Below are 20,783 nucleotides of genomic sequence, written 5' to 3' on the forward strand. Positions count from 1 at the left end.
AAAACAGTAAGTTTCAGTGGAGAATCCTGGCAGACCACACTTTAACCAAGTGATCAGGGTTATTATAATGAGTAATACCTTCCCATATTATGGTCTGAGAAGGCTGACCGCCTCTTCTGTACCCTTTCTAATAACATATAACCTCAATCTAAGCATGAGAAAACGTCAGACAAAAACCCCAATTAAGGGAATGTCTACAAAATAACTTAACTGTTATGATCATCAAAGACAAGACTAAGGAACATCAAAAGACTGGAGAAAACTATGGAGAGATAGTAACTGAATGCAATGGAGGATCCTGGACTGGATTCTGGAACAGAAAAGGGCGTTAGCAAGAAAACCGTTGAAATCCAAAAAAGCTCTATATTTTAGTTAACAGCATTGCACCAGCGTTAATTTCTTGTGGTAATAAATGTCCTGGAGCATAGAATTTACAGTTACATAAGATAAAAGAAGATTCTAGATGAAAGTTCAGTATGGAACTCTCTGTATTATATTTGTAACTTTTCATTAAATCCAAAATTAAGTTGAAAAAAAAACCCAAATCAAAAAATCTTAACCATTTAAAAAATAAGATAAAATATATTTTGGGTTTTTCTCAAACTGAAGTATCTCTGGTATTAACACACAAACTAGATACACAGGAAAAAAGGCTGGATAAAAAAAGAAGAAATATGGAGAAATCTATTATTTATTTAAATAAAACTGTTACATTCAAAGAAACTAAAAAAGGACTGAATCACTCAAATACTTCCCTTTCACTATGAAATTTTAAGAAAGGCAAAATGATAGTTACACAGTAGTAACTCATTATGGATTATGCTATCCTGCAAATGTCCAGCAAAAAAAAATAATAAAAGTTGACAATAACCAAAAAAGTAAAACAGTCACATGCACCTAATATTAAGAAGAAAAGACGAATGTTTGTGAAATGCAATTTGAGCCCAGCTTGCTGGTAATGAACTACTAAACATTTACAAATAGTAGTGATCCAAGAAGCAATGTGTCCCTCCACAGTGGCTCTAATCCACACTGTGAACCACAGATATCAGATTTAGAAAACAGCCACACAATGCAATCAAAGCACTTTGTCAAAACGCCTAAAATCATGAATAGCAGGAAAGCATCATGCGAGTTTTTATAAGAAAGTGAAAAAGTGGATCCAATTACACTGCAGTGATGTTTAGCACACTAGCCATAAAAAATAGGTCTGTCAGATTGAGAAGGCAGAAAGAGAAGACTAGGAGAGGAGGCCAATGGTTCCCACAGTAGAGAAATACTGTGTACTCATCAGGGTAGAGGCCACACTTTAGTGAGTTGAGCAATAATGAAATGAAATTAAGAAAACAATTTAATTTATAACAAAGAACAAAATACTTAGAGATAAGTTTAACAAAAGAAGTATAAAATTTATCTTCTGAAAATTACAGAAATTTGAAAGGAATTAAAGACTTAATAAGGGAAAACATTCCATATTCATGGATCAGATCATAATACTGTTAATATGGCAATACTCCTAAAATTTATATACAAATTCAACACAACCTTTATCAAAATCCCAGCTGCCATTTTTGCAGAGAATGACAAGATGATCCTTAACCCTTTAAGGAAATACAAAGAACCCAGAATGGATAAAACAATCTTGAAAAAGAATGAAGTTGGAAATCTCATACTTCGCAATTTCAAAGTCTACTATAAAACTACAGTAACAAAAACAGTGTGGTTCTAACACATGGATAAACAAATAGATCAATGAATTAGAACTGAAAATCCAAAAATAAACTCTTATTGATACATTTAAAGTCAACTGATTTTCAACGAGGATGCCAAGAAAAGACAGCCTTCAACAAATGGTGCTAACAACCAGATATCCAAAGAATAAAGTTAGACCCTTACCTTATATCATATACAAAAATTGTCAACAAGGATCACAGACCTAATATAAGAGCTAAAATTTTTAAACTTTTCAAAAAAAAATAGGAATAAACCTTAATGACCCTGGATTATGCAAAGCCTTGTTAGACACGACACCAAAAGCACACAACAAAAGAAAAAAGCAGATAAATTGGACATCAGAAAAATTTTTTAAGTTTGAAAATATGAAGACAATGAAAAGGCAACTCCGCAGAATGTAAGAAAATGTCTTCAAATCCATTATCTTATCAGGGGCTTATATCCAGAATTTTTAAAAAGAACAACCCAATTTAAAAAGAAGCAAAGGAGCTAAATAGACATTTCTCCAAAGATAATACAAATAGCACATAAGAACATGCACAACACTATTAGACTGCATTAGAGAAATGCAATCAAAGTCACAATGAGGTAATACATCACACCCACTAAGATGACTAAAGTCAGATAATAATACATGTTGAGAAGGACGTAGAAAAATTAGTGCCCTCACATACTGCTAGTGGGATGGTACACAATGCTTCCTCTACAGAAAAGAGAGTGGCATTCCTGACTGTGGTGATGGTGACCCAGCCCCTGTGATTATCCCCCAAACCACTGAATTATACACTTTAAGTAAGTACAGTGTGTGAATTATATCTCAACCAAGCTGCCAGATGAAAAGATGAAAGATTTTGAAAACTTAAAAGAGTTGAGAAGTAAGTGAAAAGTAAGGAATCAGAGGCTGAATGTGGAATAGAGGGAGAAAATTTTAGTTCTCTTTGCTTAAACTGTTAGAGACCTTTGTGGGTGTTACATGCTAACTGGAAAGAGAATAGGAAGCTGGAAGTAGGCCCAGATGGGCCATGTGGTCAGGGGCACAGCAAAGACACACTTCCCTCAACCCACGGGCCACCTCAGGCTTCCTCTCCAGCCTGTCCTTCAGGTAGTTTTTAACTTCCCTTTGTCCCTTGCTGCCCACCTCAGACCCCACCAAACCACTTCCTCTTTTTCTATTCTACCACTGCCCTTGCAATTTCAAATTCTTCCCGTCAGCTAAATAAAATGAAGTCTCCAGTTGCTACTAACAAACCTGAAAGTTCATTTCCACCAGATGTACCTTCACAGGAATAATCAAAACCAGAAGAACAGATACTGTGGTTAGATCATCAAAGAATTTTTTTAAAAACCTCTGAACCCTCCCAGGGAGGAACACATGCCTTCGGGTTTTATTCTCTTGGGAGGATAACTCAGTGCTTCTCTGTTTAATTCTGCACCTGTGTTCTTACAGAAGTTAGGTCCAAGAAGGAATTACCCTGGAGCTGCTCCAGGGAAGGAGGTAGGGGAAAGGAGAGAGAAGAAGCAGGTCATTTGATTCAAAGGACGGATTGGACATATCAGAGAAGGCAGTAGGGAGGGAAGGATGAACAACTGTGAGAGGTACAACTGTTTGAGAGGGTGGCAAAGGTCTGCCCCTGCCCCTCACAGACCCCTGGATAGGACAGGACCTCTGGGTGCGTACACTGTGATCATCACCAACGCCAGGGCTCTAAGCAGTGGTGAGCTCCCGATGGCTCAGTTCACTGAAAGGTCCCAAGCCTTCAGCCTCTGGCCCACCATCAATTCACCCAAACACCATTATAAGATTGGTCTCCTTAAAACAACCAACCCCAAACACCACAAAACAATCATGGCTCTCCACTTAATTAAAGACTGCCTCTTAACTCTGGCGCTCAGGGCCTTTGATGATCCTTTCTCAAGACAAAACTGTCAATGACCACATCAAGACTTCCGCCACACGGTTTACTCTGAACTCTGCAGCATGTACCTACCATCCAGTCCTGGTCACAAGCCACCACATATGGTTATTTATCTTTACAGTGTGTACCCCAAACAGACCACAAGTATCTTCAGACCAGGGACTATATCTTAACCTTTTTGGATGTGATCTGCCTCTGATTTTTGACCCTTTGTTCAATATATATTTATTGAAACAAAAATGATAACTCATAATTCACAAGAATTTATTGAGTACCAACCACATGCTGAGCTCCTAAGTACTAGAATCCTAAAATGAAAAAATTATCCAACAAATATTTACAGTTACCATGTGCTCTAGCACATTCAGAAGTTTATTTTTATATGCCTCTCAGAAAGCAAAGGAATTAGCCAATGAATCCAGAGGAAACTGAACTTTTATGCCAAAACCTGAACATATTCTTACACTTAAAACACAACATTTCATTTAAAAATAAAAAAGAAAGCCAACAATTACTTTGCCTACTTGAGGTTACCAGAACATGTTGCATATATAACAATCATACAGATCATAAAATAAAATTCAAACAGAACTCCACATGTTATCAAGTTATCCGTAAAAAATTCGAGCTTAATTTTATTTTAACCAAAAGACATGTTTCTTACGAGTGAAAATGGCCTAGAGATTAGAAAGAATCTATATTTCTTTATTTTGATCTCTAAGTTAGATACAGGTAGAGAATCAATTTTAAAATAACATAGGAGAAATCAAGAAGTTATGTAGAAATGGAAGAGTTGTTAATAAACATAGAAAAAATATATATACTTAACCATGTATGTGGATGGGTGCATGCACAGTTATGTCCAACTCTTTGTGATACCATGTACTGCAGCCCACCAGGCTCCTCTGTCCACAGAATTTTCCAGGCAAGAATACTGGAGTGGGGTGCCATCTCCTACTCTAATAGTTAACCATACATTTTAGTAAATATGTCTTGGAGTTCTGGCATATGCGTAGGGGGAAAATCCTAAAGAACATTAACAAACTGCTACAGTTATCTCAAGAGACAGAATTTGGGGCATTTCATTTCTGTGTTGTACATTTCTCTCTCTCTGTGTATACACTCACAGATACATACTTTTTTTAAGCAATGAGCACTTCTATAATCAGGAAAAAAAGTTATTTTTAAGTTCTGGAAAATAAATGGGAAATTTCCATATATCACTTGCAGTTCTTCTGCTTTAAACTGTACTAAGTTAAAAAAAAATACAACCTCTTTCTACCCTTCAAACTATTGATGAGCTACTTCATAAATGATAAAGGTTCAATTGTATACATTACACAGAAAACTTCCGTGGGATCACTCTAAATGCAGGCACAGTTTATCATGAATGTCTATATTCACAGCACTTAGCACAATGCCTGGCACAGAAGAGATAAAACGGCTTGGACACAAGGGTCCAACTATAAGATCAAGAGCCCTCAGGGCAATTTTACCCGCTCTCCTTGGGATGTACAAGAATGCTTTACAAATAAAAAGGAGAAAGATGGGGGTTACACATTTTGCTATGAATACATCTCTCAGCTGCCGTTTCTTTCATGTTGCTCTTAACAATCTTACTTCATGTATCCACAGCACTTTCCATGCTTGATCTCTTCCTCCTCCTCTCATACACAGGATTCTCTCAGCTTCTAGAATCCCACACTCAGGTAAGGGCCCTGGGGACACACACTACCTCCCATCACACTCCTTTGTTGGTTTCTCCACCTCTCCCCAAGCTCTTAAAATTGGAGTGCCCTTGAGTCTCTTCTTGTCATCTTTTTATACTACACTCACTCCTAAGGTAACTTAACTCGGACTCTAGTTTTCAATGGCTCATAAGAGAGCTCCAGCCTGGAGCGCTCTCCCATACTCTAGATTCACATATCCAACCCAACCGGAGGTCTAATAGACACTTACTTCAAAATTAGCATGTCCAAAACTGAATTCCTCATCTGCCCCCAACAGCTGTTCTACTCACTGCCTCCTCCATCTCAGAGTCATCCTTGACTGTTTTCACATTCCACATCCACAACACCAACAGATCTTCTTAGCTAGATATTCAGAAACCCCCAGATTTCAAACCTTTCTCATCACTTTAAAACTCCGGACCAAGACACCATCACCTCCTGCCTTGATCACAGCAAAAATCTCTTAGATGGTCTCTCTACTCCTCCTCTTGCTCCCTTACAGACTGTTCTCATTGAAGCAAGCACAGTGACCCTTTAAAATGACTTCAGTTATATCACTCCTCCACTTGAAATCCTGAGGGGGGGGGCGGGGGGGGATGTTAGTCACTCAGTCGTGTCTGACTCTTTGCGACCCCACCAACTGCAGCCCACCGGGCTTCTCTGTCTGTGGGATTCTCCAAGCAAGAACACTGGAGTGGCTTGCCATTCCCTGAAACCCTGGGGTGACTGCATATTTCATTCAAAGCACAAGTGAAAGGCCATACACGTGTAGGCCATTTTTACAATGGCCTACAAGCCCCTACTTGACCTAGCTCTATGTCACCTTTCTGACTTCATCTCAGCTACTCTCCCCTCACTCACTCTGCCTCTCATTTACCCTAACCACACTGCCTCCTTGCAGTCCCCAAGTCAGCACAGACATGCCACTGCCTTAAGGCATTTGCCCCAACTGTTCCCAAGATCCACATGGCTAACTTCCTCATCTCTTTCCTGTCCTTACTTAAATTTCATCTCCAACAAGGACTACCTTGACAGACTATTAAAAATCACAACCCATCCTAATCTCTCATCAGTACTCAACTCCTTACCCAGTTCATTTATCTTTTTCTGTAGCCCTTGTTATCTTCTAATCTATGATTTACTTATTTATTTACAGAGTTTTCTGTTTTGTCTTCTGCTTCTAGAACACAAGCTATGTTAAGGCCAGGTTCTTCTTTTTTCCCCCCTGTTTACATCTCAGGATTCTCTGTTGGCTCACATGGTTAAGAATCTGTCTGCAGTGCAGGAGACCCAGGTTCAATCCATGGGTCAGGCAGATCCCCTGGAGAAGGGAATGGCTAACCACTCCAGTATTCTTGCCTGGAGAATTCCATGGAAAGAGGAGGCGCCTGGCGGGCTACAGTCCATGGGGTCGCCAAGAGTCGGACACAACTGAGCGACTTACCACTTTCACCCAAGTGCTTAGAAGAATTTCTGGGACATAGTGGGTAATCAGTAAGTAGTTTATTCAGCAAAAACAAAATATGGATCTTAGGAGGCACAAAAGGAGCTCAACAGTATAGAGCACCCCCCAATTTCCCTTCTACAGTCACTCACGAGAGGGAGGGACTAAGAGGGAGAAATCATCTAGGCCAAGGAGTAAGTGAGGATGGGGACTGCAAAGGCCTCTGTTTCTGGTATCAGTTTTCTGGGACACATCTCAGTCGGTCCTTAGCAATTACAATATGCTGTTACTATTAATGAGTCGCTAGCACTCAGAATTTAATACTAACTTTAAAAATACTTTCCATGACTATAAAATATACTGTTTCTGCAGAGGAAGTTCAATCTAAAAATCTATTGTTCTCGACTTCCCTGGTGGTCCAGGGATTAAGAAACCACCTGCCAATGCAGGGGACGCGGGCTGGATGCCTGGTTCTCCAGGAAGATCCCACATGCTGCAGAGCAACTAAGCCTCAGCACCACCAGTCCTGAAGCCCATGTACCCAGAGCCCATGCTCCACAAGAGAAGTCACTGCAGTCAACAAAGAACAGCCCCCGCTTGCTGCAACTAGAGAAAGCTCGAGCACAGAAACAAAGGCCCAGTGCAACTATAAGTAATAAATAAAGGAAATCTACTGTTCTCAACCTACCAAGATCAATGAAGTCAAGGTGAAACCTGTCAGGACATCTCTTGTGTACCAAGTAACAAGCACCAGATAACTGCAAACAAACAAAGTGAGGTCACCTTCCAGATGATTAACATTAAGAAATACAGGTCAGCTGCTGGGTCAGAAGCCACTCAAACCATCTAAAGGCAAAAGCACATGACACTACTCACTTCCAGAACCACCCTCTTAGAACTACTTTATATGGTTCCACAAACAGTCACCAAAGTATACCACAATGGTAAAGGACTTCATTAACGCTGGGCTTCAGGATCACAGCCAAACCATAACCAGCACTAAGAAATCTGTTTACTCTAAAAGAAGAATTCATTTTCTAGACTGACAAGTATGAGGGCCTTGCTGGTATGGTGGACTTTTTCCCATTTGTTTTCTCACACTACCTAGAGGAAATTTCCCAGAGTAAACTCTTCTGAGCCACAAAGCTTGGAAACAATATTCTTCAATACTGGTATTTTTTCCTTCATTCAACAACCATTATCAAATGCCTACAATGGCTGTGAAGGGTACTGGGGAAAAGGTCCCTCCCTCATTGAGTTCACAGTCTAAGGAAGAAGAGAGATGTTAACAAAATAACAAGTGAAACAAGTGACAAAGAGAGGGTCAAAGCACTACTGGGGTGGGGGGATTATGTGGATAAAGAGGGAAGTACTATTTAAGCAGAGACCTCATGAATGAGCAGGTGAAGAGGGACTGGAACAAGTGTCAGGGCACGGGAAACAGTATGAGCAAAGGCCCTAAAGCAGGAAAAATGAAAGTCACTCAGTCGTGTCCTACTCTTTGAGACCCCATGGACTATACAGTCCATGGAATCCTCTAGGCCAGGATACTGGAGTCAGTGGCCTTTCCCTTCTCCAGGGGATCTTCCCAACCCAGGGATCGAACCCAGGTCTCCCACATTGCAGGCGGATTCTTTACCAGCTGAGCCACAAGGGAAGCCCAACTTCTATAGGGAAGTTGCCCACAATATGCCAATATAAAACGAGCAAATGACTTTTCATAATGGATTTAAAAGTTTGGTTTTTAATTTTTATTTTAGAAACCCTGTTCTAAATAAAAGAACTTGACAGGGATTTCTCTTAATAATTATTTTTCAAGTATTTGTAACATCGTATCTATAGATACATATGGGCTTCCCTGATGATTTAGACAGTAAAGAATCCGCCTGCAATGTGGGAGACCTGGGTTCGATCCCTGGGTTGGGAAGATCCCCAGGAGAAGGGAATGGCTACCCTCTCCAGTATCCTGCCTGGAGAATTCCGTGGACAGAGGAGCCTGGCAGGCTACAAGTCCATGGGGTTGCAAAGAGTCTGACACAACTGAGCGACTTTCACAGATACATATAGATATGTAAAACAATTGCTAAGCTACTGGATTGAGAATTAAGATTTCTGGTTTTAACTTGAGTTCTCTTACTAACTGTATGACTTACGGCTTATCACTTAAGTTATCTAGGCTTTAGTTTCACCATTCATTCCGGAAAAAACTAATTATAGACTGAGAATTAAGATTCAGCTCCTTGTAGATTGATGTTTACTGTATTCTGGGTTCACGGACTATGCTGAATGGCTGACGAATGGCCTTTTACTTCCTCGTCCATTTAGATAGCTCAATACAATGCAAAATTATTTATCTTAAAAATTTTTCTGGAATTAGGTAGCAAAATGGCTTTCTCTCCAAAGAATAACTCCTCACAGACCTGAGAACACTGGTGTGCATAAAATCATTTACAGCTTATTAAATATGGTATGTCCGAACACCAGTCTCCTGTTAAAATCTTGTTCTCCTAAGAAATTCCTATTTTGGTATTATTTTTAAGTCACATCTGCACTTGTAGACATCACCTACTTGTAGAAAAGGCAATATGCTGTCGTTTTAATACTATCCTCATTATTTCCTTAATATAAATTCAGTTCAAGATAAGCCAAAATTATCTATGTCCAGCTATTCTCACACAGCATTTATTCTGTTCACTGTAAAACACATGTCATTTCAGAAAACATGGGAACAAAATCAAAACCCAGACTGCACCTAAAAACAAGAAAGAGCAGCTTTAAAACCACACTAATACCACACGTTAGTATAGTCCAGGAAACCCAGAAAATTCAAACCAGTCCCTGCTGTGTGAATCTCTCTCTGATTTCACCTCTAGTCATTCACGCCCCATCACAAACAGCCAGGATAATACGAAATAAACAACAGCAGCGCCACTGTCATCTCGCATTTTTAAACTGGAAAGCCACATCACTACAGTCTACTTTCTGTCGCCCACCGGAAAGTTCTACCGGAGTATATATTCGTGGAAGAGCGGTCCCTTTTCTCTTAATGCGGAGAGGGGCTCAAAATGTTCACAAGTTGAAAAGGTGAAAGTCACAGTCAAAGCTGAGCCTGGGAAGACAAAATTTGCTTCCCAACCGAAATCCAGACCTAGGTGCGGGACGTCAAGAACGCAGCAAAAAACCAAGCGCCTAGAGCGATCACAGGAGAAAAAAGAGAAAACAGGCTCCTGACAAAGTCTGCCAGGAGGATGTGAAGAAGGAACAGAGGAACAGGTCTGGTGTCGATGGGCACAGGGATCAAAAATGGGAAGGTGGGAGCAGAGGCTGAGAGGGGGCTCAGGGGACGGCAGAGTTGGCTGGAGAGGCCGAAGAGAGGAAAAAGGAGACAGCACGCAACTGCCAGGGGCTGGGCAGAGTGGGATGGGCGAGTTCCCCTCACCTTGGTTTTAGTCCGGCTGCCCTTGGCCTTGGCCCGGCGTGGGGGCCTCACTGCCTCTGCCATAGACCCTGCAATGGCTCAGTCGCCGCTTGTTTTTGTCAAAACCCTGCGCGTTCCACAACCTGCCGACTTCCGGCCTTCGACTGTCACATGATCGAATCTCCACCACTCCCGGAGAGGGGCGGCAACTCGGAGCCTCTACGGGCCGCAACTTGGGACAAACCACTTCGGGAGGCCTTTTCTCAGGAAAGTTGTAGCCACGCCCCCTTTCGTTCAGGCCCCACCCCCTAACCCGCGCTGGCTCCGCCCCACTTGCCGCCGGGTTGGGATTGTCTTGGATGACCGGCTTACTCTCCCGAGTAAAGTCGCGTCCTTATCGCCGGCACCTCCACTAAGCTGCACTGGGTCTGGATCCCCGGAGTGCTTGCACACCTCACCCAAGCTGGCTTAAAGGAGCCTGGGGAGAGTGCTTGTTAGCCTTCTTTTGACCTTTAGATAACTAGGACCAGTCAGCCTAAATCTATGCTTTGTGCTCAAGAACCTTGATGCCCTTCCAGGTGGGCGTTTCAGTTTCCTCTTGTGTGAAGGAGAAAGATAATACTTGTCTTTACCAGTGTAAAGAAGATTAAATGGACTGATCGTTAACGTGCCTGGTACACGCCTGCATATCTGTAAATGGTGGTTGTTGTTCCGTTGCTAAGTCATTTCTAACTCTTTGTGACCCCATGGACTGTAGCACGCCAGGCTCATCTGTCCTCCACTGTCTCCCCGTGTTTGCTCAAATTCATGTCCACTGAGTCGGTGATGCTATCTAACCATCTCATCGTCTATCATCCCTTTCTCCTTTTGCCTTCAGTCTTTACCAGTATCATGGTCTTTTCCAATGAGTCGGCTGTTCGCATCAGGTGGCCAAAGTATTTGGAGCTTCAGCAGCAGTCCTTCCAATGAATATTCAGGGTTGATTTCCTTTAGGATTGACTGGTTTGATCTCCTTGCAGTCAAAGAGACTCTCAAGAATCTTCTCCAGCACCACAACTCGAAAGCCTCAATTCTTTGGAGCTTAGCCTTGTTTATGGACCAACTGTAAATGGTAATTATTATCATTACTCTCCAGATCATAGGCAGCAAAAAGACAGCTGCACCAAAGAGGGCAGAAGAGAAGGCAAAAAGACAAGACCCATAGAAGTGTTTTTCGTATGGGTTTTACACACCTTCATTTAAAAATTCCAGATGGAAACAGTTGGCTCCTTCTTAGTGCTTAGTACCTGTTAAAATGCTATTATAATTTGCTTTTGTTTGTGTCTGTCAACATGGCTAGAATGTAAGATTCTTAAAGTCAGGGGTCTTTGTTTTGTTCCCTAAGGCATCCCAAGGGCTTCTAGAACAGTAGCCTGTACATGTTAGGCTCAGTGAATATTGATTGTTTGATGAATGAAATTAATGTGAGCTGTTCTGTCTGGTGGTGGTATAAAATAGTTGAGACGTGGGTGGCAAGGGAAACTATCCAAGAATATGGCATGAGAAATGGAAAGGACTCCAGAGATGGAGTCTTTACAGTGCCTTGTTTATGAGCTAACAACATAAAATACAGTTGTAAGCAGATAGGTTGAGGTTGGGAGGGAATCCCCAGATAAAGAAAACCAGGCATGGCTTATTTGACATAAGAGGAACCATTTTATTTTTTTAACTTTTCTATCAGCTTCATTTTAGGCTTCCCTGAACATAATCTGTTAGGGGCAACTTAATCAGCCTTATACTTTATTCATGTTTTTTAGGGAAGTCCTTTTAGACCTAATCCATTTTGTAAAGCCTGGCCACAGTGCTTCCCTTTGAGTGAGTCTCAGTAATGATGATCTTAAGGGAACAAAAGAACAAAGGAGTATTACCAGACTAGAAAAGTAACAATAGCAAAGATAACAAATCAGTTGGAAAGACTTCCAGTTCTGTTTCAAAGGGTAGGCACTTTCCTCAGCTGTTTTGCAGAATTTAGGCACCCTCCCACTCCCCCTACTCAAGCCCCAGCACTCAACCACTAGGTCAGCTGGAACCTAAGTAACGATATGTTGATCTTTTCTGATCCTTGTCACTTCAGCCACCTAAAGCTTGGGAATATGGTGGCATTTGCCCCAGTTCAAGCTGAATGAATATACATATGCCCTTAGCTTAAAATTTCCCCATTTTTGCTGATAGGGGAGACACTGCTTTGGGAAAATTCCCTAGTGTTCTCCTTATTTGCTGCAAGTGATAAATTCTTCTGTCTCTGGACCTCTGGCTTAGTGACTTTTGGCTCAACACCCAGCAAGAGGTGAACCCAGTTTTCCAGTAACACAGTTTCATGTATTTTGATCCCAAATCTTCAAAAACAACAAAGCAGTTACCCAGCTGCTTATGTTACTGAACCAAACTTGAGTCTGCTCACCCAGAGTCTGCTCATAGCAAAACCAACCTACTGACCCCTGGTTATGGTGAAGAAAAGCACAGTGTTTGTTGTAGGGTCAAATAAGGGAAACAAGCAAAAAGACCCCAAATCCCCAGTGACTTTTAGCGGAGGCTTTTTTAAGATAGTGTGGAGGCACGCGATCAGTTCATGCTCAATTCTCTATTCGCTTGATGGTGAGGTAACAGGTGATGTTTCAGGAATCTTAATTGCAGTTTTCTGGTTCGAACTGGTCTGGGGTCTACATGCTGGTGGTCAGCATGCAGTCAATGTCTTCATTCTGTTGGGGTTTTTAGGGTCTGTAAAACAAAGATATGACTCAGGATACTATCTATAGCCTGTAAGGAGGAACTGAAGGAACTTGACTTTGTTTTATGGCTAAACTATTATTATGTTGTCTTGCTAGACTGCTTTCCTTTGTTTTTATAGCTTTTCACTTCTTTGATTAAATTTGCTCTTTGAAACTCAGGGAAGGCCTAAGAGGCTAAAGTTTTTCTACAAAGAAGAGGCAGGAGACACTGGGGAAGGGGCAAGTGTTCTGTTCCCAGAAAGGCCCCACATGGTCCTCCTCAGTTTCACTCAGAATGCATTTTATATACCCTGGTTGTGAACCGTGAACTTCCAGATGTTCAAGCTGGTTTCAGAATAGGCAGAGGAACCAGAGATCAAATTGCCAACATCCACTGGATCATCAAAAAAGCAAGAGAGTTCCAGAAAAACATCTATTTCTGCTTTATTGACTATGCCAAAGCCTTTGACTGTGTGGACCACAATAAACTGTGGAAAATTCTGAAAGAGATGGGAATACCATACCACCTGACCTGTCTCTTGAGAAACCTTTATGCAGGTCAGGAAGCAACAGTTAGAACTGGACGTGGAACAACAAACTGGTTCCAAACAGGGGAGGATGGGTGTCCGTCAAGGCAGTATATTGTCACCCTGCTTATTTAACCTCTATGCAGAGTACATCATGAGAAACCCTGGGCTGAAAGAAGCACAAGCTGGAATCAAGATTGCCAGGAGAAATATCAACAGCCTCAGATATGCAGATGACACCACCCTTATGGCACAAAGTGAAGAGGAACTAAAAGGCCTCTTGATGAAAGTGAAAGAGGAGAATGAAAAAGTTGGCTTAAAGCTCAACATTCAGAAAACGAAGATCATGGCATCCGGTCCAATCACTTCATGGCAAATAGATGGGGAAACAGTGGAAACAGTGTCAGACTTTATTTTTTTGGGGCTCCAAAATCACTGCAGATGGTGACTGCAGCCATGAAATTAAAAGACGCTTACTCTTTGGAAGAAAAGTTATGACCGACCTAGATAGCATATTGAAAAGCAGAGACATTACTTTGCCAGCAAAGGTCCGTCTAGTCAAGGCTATGGTTTTTCGAGTGGTCATGTATGGATGTGAGAGTCGGACTGTGAAGAATGCTGAGTGCCAAAGAATTGATGCCTTTGAACTGTGGTGTTGGAGAAGACTCCTGAGAGTCCCTTGGACTGCAAGGAGATCCAACCAGTCCATTCTAAAGAGATCAGTCCTGGGTGTTCTTTGGAAGGAATGATGCTAAAGCTGAAACTCCAGTACTTTGGCCACCTTCATGTGAAGAGTTAATTCATTGGAAAAGACTCTGATGCTGGGAGGGATTGGGGGCAGGAGGAGAAGGGGACGACAGAGGATGAGATGGCTGGATGGCATCACCGACTCGATGGACGTGAGTTTGGGTGAACTCCAGGGGTTGGTGATGGACAGGGAGGCCTGGTGTGCTGCGATTCGTGGGATCGCAAAGAGTCAGACACGACTGAGCGACTGAACTGAACTGAACTGAACTGATAGAGATGGAAGAGGATACTTTTATAAGTAGTTGTAGAAGTCCCATAAGGGGCTATAGCTAGAGAAACCTAGGAATCTTAGGGAGACCACTGTAAGTTAATGATTACTCAAGAAAGCTATTGGAATCCCAAGGAATGAAGCAGGCTTGAATAACTACAAAACCATAAATAAAAACACAAGATATGCCCCAGGCCATTAGGTGGAAGGAAAATGTCACCACCCTTCTACTGATTTGAATAAGCACTATGATAATCCTAGTTTGACCTCATAGGATCACTCTCCTGCCTGAAGGAGGAACTAGTGATGTAAACCTCACACTACTCAAAGATGGCTGTCTTTTCCCCTCCCCTACTTTCCTTTGATTATAAAATTGTAGCCCACTTAATCCTTGAGGCAAAGCTCCCTCACCTATCTGCTTGCATCTCTTACAAGTGTCCTATATTAATACATCTACTTCTTGTCTATCACTTTGCCTCTCTCTAAATCCCTTCTGCACTGAGACACAAAGAACCTGAGCCTCAGTAAGTCCAGACACCAGGTGTTACTTAGTTGCTCAGTCGCTCAGTTGTGTCTGACTCTTCGCAACCCCATGGACTGTAGCCCATCAGGCTCCTCTGTCCATGGAGATTCTCTGGGCCAGAACACTGGAGTGGGTTGCCATGCCCTCCTCCAGGGTATCTTCCCAACCCAGGGATCAAAACCAGGTCTCCCACCTTGCAGGTGGATTCTTTACCATCTGAGCCACCAGAAAAGCCCAGACACCAGGTGAATGGTTCTAATTAAAAGTCTGTGTGTTCGAGTCCCACACAGGGTTTTGGCTGGGTTTGAGTCCCAGCACATGGGTTCAAGTCTCAATGTGAGGTGAAAATATTTACTGATACTGATCTTGGAGAGGCAGCAGTGATTTAGCATCATGAAACAAGATCTTAATTCCTTGCCAGGAATTGAACCTGGGTAACTTGGATGAAAACCAGGAATCCTAGCCACCAGCCCAGCAAGGGCTAGAGACTAGGAGCCATTTTCCCTGGATCTTTGCCCGCATTGAAAAGTGCATTTCTCACAGAAGCAGAAACTGTGAATGCAAGTACAAAACTCACTGTTAGAGACACAGCACAAGTGGGAGCGCACACAGAGAAGCCGTTTGTTTAGTTAAGACAGAAGCAAGGCAGAGATACGCACCCATCCTCCCCTGATGAGAAGCGCCTTAAAGATGCATTTAAGTCATTTATATAGGACAGTGTTTCTGGGTCTCTGTTTATCTTTAACCAGTTACCTGTTTTCTTTTTCCACACCTGATCTAACCTGGGATCTTCCCCAACAGGTGTGCTCAACTTTTTCCTAAGATGGATTCCAGCCCAGAGGCCTGTGGGGTCACATGTAAGTATCATATATTGTGAGGTGGTGCCCTTTTCTTTTTGATTCCCAGGGAGACTTTCTGCACATGTGTAATGTCTCCCTTGCCTCAAAGAATGGAAGTATCTGACCTCCTAATCCTTTACTCAGACGAGGTTTAGCCCTTCTCTGTTCCTGCCATGACCGGGTCTTAAGGTGTCCACAGGAGACAAAGCCTGGCTCTGCACTCTGGTTCAGCTGTTACTCCCATTTTGGAGAGAAAACTCCTAAGAGGATCTTTGTAAATATGCAACCTGGAACCCACATATCCCGTTTCAGGGAATGGAAACAGGAGGCTAGTTGTAAGTGTCTGACCTGATACCCATCTTTTCCTTCCACCAAGAAGTGTAAACAGGAGATCAGTTGTAAATGCCTAGCTTGGGGCCCATTTATCTCCTGACTCAGTGTATGTGTGCCTGTAAGTGCATATAAGACTATCATGAGCAAGACTTGGCAAATATGAACAAAATCCTTATACCACTGTCTTTAACTCCTGCTGGTATTTTTTCCAATCTGGAATACTCTCTCTGGCCTCTACCAATTCAGATTCTTTTTGAACTTCAAAGTTCTTCATGTGTCAGTCAACACTTAGCAAACAGAACTGGTTCCACCTCTACTTTCCATGATTTACAGTGTAGTTGGGGTGTAGATGCAATGGACAGATAAGTTATAAATAAATAGTCATAGCCTATGGGAAATAAATAAATGAAGATCACAGCCTATGGGGAAAAGGAGGCATACTTCATAAACTGAAATTGTTAGACCTTAGTATTTACAGTAATTATTAGTAATATATTAATAATATAAGTTGTTAGGTTTGTTGTTCAGTTTGGACAAAAGAAGAAATTTAAATATATTACATTTGATACTGTAGTTTAAAACGTTTGAAGTAATTTAAGTCATAAATGAGATCAGTTGTTTAAGAAAGTTTGGTCTATTGAATCTGAGTTGACCAAATGTTAAAGTTCCCCCTTGAAAGTGGCTATTCTAATTTATTAGATTTATAAATAGAAAGTTGAGATTTATATAGATGACTTGAAGATTTAAGAAAAAGTAAATTTAAAAAAATATTTATTTGGCTATGTCAAGTCTCAGTTGCAGAATGCAAGATCTTTAGCTGTGGCATGGGAACTCTTAGTTGCAGCTTGTGGGATCTAGTTCTCTGAGCAGAGATCAAACCCTGGCCCCTTGCATTGGGATCACAGTCTTAGCGACTGGTCCACCAGGGAAGTCCCAAAGATACATTTTTTTTAATTTTTAGATTTATTTTTTATTGAAGTGACATTGGTTTATAATGTTATACAAGTTTCATGTGTACAACATTATATTTCAACTTCTGGATATCCTACAGTGAGCTCACCACTAAAAATTTTTTTCCATCTATAACCATAAAATTGACCCCCTTAACTGATTTCTGTATGCAGGTCAGGAAGCAACAGTTAGAATTGGACATGGAACAACAGACTGGTTCCAAATCAGGAAAGAAGTACATCAAAGCTGTATATTGTCACCCTGCTTATTTAACTTCTATGCAGAGTACATCATGAGAAACACTGGGCTGGATGAAGCACATGCTGGAATCAAGATTTCTGGGAGAAATATCAATAACCTCAGATATGCAGATAGTACCACCCTTATGACAGAAAGCGAAGAACTAAAAGAGCCTCTTGATGAAAGTGAAATTGGAGAGTGAAAAACTTGGCTTAAAACTCAACATTCAGAAAACTAAGATCATGGCATCTGGTCCCATCAGTTCAGTCGCTCAGTAGTGTCTGACTCTTTACGACCCCATGAACTGCAGCATGCCAGGCCTCCCTGTCCATCATCAACTCCTGGAGTCCACCCAAACCCATGTCCATTGAGTCGATGATGCCATCCAACCATCTCATCCACTGTCGTTCCCTTCTCCTCCTGCCCTCAATCTTTCCCAGCATCAGGGTCTTTTCCAGTGAGTCAGCTCTTCGCATCAGGTGACCAAAGTATTGTAGTTTCAGCTTCAACATCAGTCCTTCCAATGAACACCCAGGACTGATCTCCTTTTGGATGGACTTGTTGGATCTTCTTGCAGTCCAGGGGACTCTCAAGAGTCTTCTCCAACACCACAGTTCGAAAGTATCAGTTTTCGATGCTCAGCTTTCTTTATAGTCCAACTCTCACATCTATACGTGACTACTGGAAAAACCATAGCTTTGACTAGACATACCTTAGTTGGCAAAGCGATGTCTCTGCTTTTTAATATGCTGTCTAGTTTGTGATAGTTTTTCTGCCAAGGGGTAAGCATTTTTTAATTTCATGACTTCAGTCACCATCTGCAGTGATTTGGGAGCCCAAGAAAATAAAGTCTATCACTGTTTCCATTGTTTCCCCGTCTATTTGCCATGAAGTGATGAGACCAGATGCCATGATCTTAGTGTTTTGAATGTTGAGTTTTAAGCCAACTTTTCCACGCTCCTCTTTCATGCTTATCAAGAGGCTCTTTAGTTCCTCTTCACTTTCTGCTATTAAAGTGATATCATATGCATATTTGAAGTAGTTGATATTTCTCCTGACAATCTTGATTCCAGCTTGTTATTCATCCAGCCTAGCCTTTCTCATGATGTACTCTGCATGTAAGTTAAATAAGCAGGGTGACAATATACAGCTGTGATGTACTCATTTCCCAAATTTGAACCAGTCTGTTGTTCCATGTATGGTTCTAACCTGCATACAAGTTTCTCAGGAGACAGGTTAGATGGTCTAGCATTCCCATTGCTTTAAGAATTTCCCACGGTTTGCAGTGATCCACACAGTTAAAGGCTTTGTGTGTTAGTTGCTCAATCATGTCCAACTGTTTGCGACCCCACGGACTGTAGCCTGCCGGGTTTCTCTGTCCGTGGAATTCTCCAGGCAAGATTACTGAAGTGGATTGCCATTCCCTTCTCCAAAGGCTTTAGTGTAGTCAATTCCCTTGTTTTCTCGATGATCCAGTAGATGTTGGTGATTTGATCTCTGGTTCCTGTGCTTTTTCTAAACCCAGCTTGAACAGCTGGAAGTTCTCAGTTCATGTACTGTTGAAATCTAGCTTGAAGCATTTACCTTGCTAGCATGTGAAGTGAGGACAATTGTACAGCAGTTTGAACATTCTTCAGCATTGCCTTTCTTTGGGATTGGGATGAAAACTGACCTTTTCCAGTTTTGTGGCCACTGCTCTTTTTCAAATTTGCTGGCATAGTCAGTGCAGCACTTTAGCAGCAGCATCTTTTAGGATTAGAAATAGCTCAGCTGGAATTCCTTCACCTCCACTAGCTTTGTTCGTAGTAATGCTTCCTAAGGTCCACTTGACTTCATACTTGAGGATGCCTGGCTCTAGGTGAGTGATCACACCATCGTGGTTATTTGGGTCATTAAGACCATTTTTACATAGTTCTTTTGTGTATTCTTGCCACCTCTTCTTAATCTTTTCTGCTTCTGTTAGGTCCTTGCCATTTCTGTCCTTTGTTGTTACCATCTTTGCATGAAATATTCCCTTGGTATCTCCAATTTTCTTGAAGAGATCACTAGTGTTTCCTATTCCATCATTTTCTTCTATGTTTTTGCATTTTTTACTTAAGAAGGCTTTTTAATCTCTCCTTGCTATTCTCTGTAACTCTGCATTCAGATGGGTATATCTTTCCCTCTCCTTTGACTTTCACTTCTCTTCTTTTCTCAGCTATTTGTAAGTCCTCCTCAGACAACCACTTTGCCTTCTTGCATTTCTTTCTCCTTAGTATAGTTTTGTTCACCACCTCCTGTACAATGTTATAAATCTCTGTCCATAGTTCTTCAGGCACTCTGTCTACTAGATATAATCCCTCGGATCTATTTGTCACCTCCACTGTGTAATCATTAGGGATTTGATTTATGTCATACTTGAAAGGCCTAGTGGCTTTCCCTACTCTATTCAATATGAGTCTGCACTTTGCAATAAGAAGCTCATGATCTGAGCCACAGTCAGTTCCAGGTTTAGTGTTTTTGTTTGTTTGTTTGTTTGTTTTTGCTGATTGTACAGAGCTTCTCCATCTTTGGCTGCAAATAACATAGTCTATCTAATTTTAGTATTGATCATCTGGTGATGTCCACGTGTGGAGTCATCACTGTGTTGTAAGATGTTTGCTATGACTAGTATGTTCTCTTGGCAAAACTTTAGCTTTTGCCCTGCTTCATTTTCTACTCCAAGGCCAAACTTGCATTATTTCAGGTGTCAACTAAAAAAGATGCACAACTTAAGAGTTGTGAGTTAAGTTTTGTTTGGGGGTAAAATGAGGACTGCAGTCCAGGAGGCAGTATTCCCAATAGCTCCAAGAGACTGCTCCAGAGCGGCAGTGGGGAAAGGTCAACATATAAGGTTTTGGTGAAGGGGGAGTTCAATACCATTAAGTACTCATTTTACAATACGTTTTTTTGTTAGTCATGAGGGTATGAAGGCTTCCCTGTGGCTCAGCTGGTAAAGAATCCACCTGCAATGAGGGAGATCTGGGCTCAATCCCTGGGTTGGGAAGATCCCCTGGAGAAGGGAACAGCTACCCACTCCAGTATTCTGGTCTGGAGAATTTCGTGGACTGTATAGTCCATGGAATTGCAAAGAGTCAGACTTTCACTTTCATGAGGATCTGATATCACCATGAAGAGATTTAGGGCTTCTCTAGATATGAGAAGTTTCAAGGATTGAGATCACAAAACTGTTCCTAAAAACATCCAACTATCCCTGGGCAAAGACCTGTCCCACCAGATTCCCTGGAGCACAGAGTGCCTCACATATCCCTGACAAAGACCTGTCCCACCAGATTCCCTGGAGCACAGAGTGCCTCACTCCACCCTGAACTCCCTCAGGGTTTGTTG

General features: G+C 41.6%; 1 protein-coding gene across 2 annotated transcripts in view; it reads right to left on the reverse strand.

The window, feature by feature from the left end:
• EPG5 (ectopic P-granules 5 autophagy tethering factor) overlaps positions 1-10,419 on the reverse strand; it is a 128,390-nt gene extending 117,971 nt beyond the window's left edge. For both annotated transcript variants that reach the window (XM_069569067.1, XM_069569066.1), the window contains exon 1: positions 10,264-10,419. In XM_069569067.1, coding sequence (XP_069425168.1) covers positions 10,264-10,326 — 63 coding nt within the window. In that variant the 5' untranslated portion in view covers positions 10,327-10,419. The remainder of the gene's footprint in view (positions 1-10,263) is intronic.
• Positions 10,420-20,783: the final 10,364 nt, after the last annotated feature.

Source organism: Ovis canadensis, chromosome 23 (assembly GCF_042477335.2).
Source record: "Ovis canadensis isolate MfBH-ARS-UI-01 breed Bighorn chromosome 23, ARS-UI_OviCan_v2, whole genome shotgun sequence".
NCBI classification, from domain to species: Eukaryota; Metazoa; Chordata; class Mammalia; order Artiodactyla; family Bovidae; genus Ovis; species Ovis canadensis.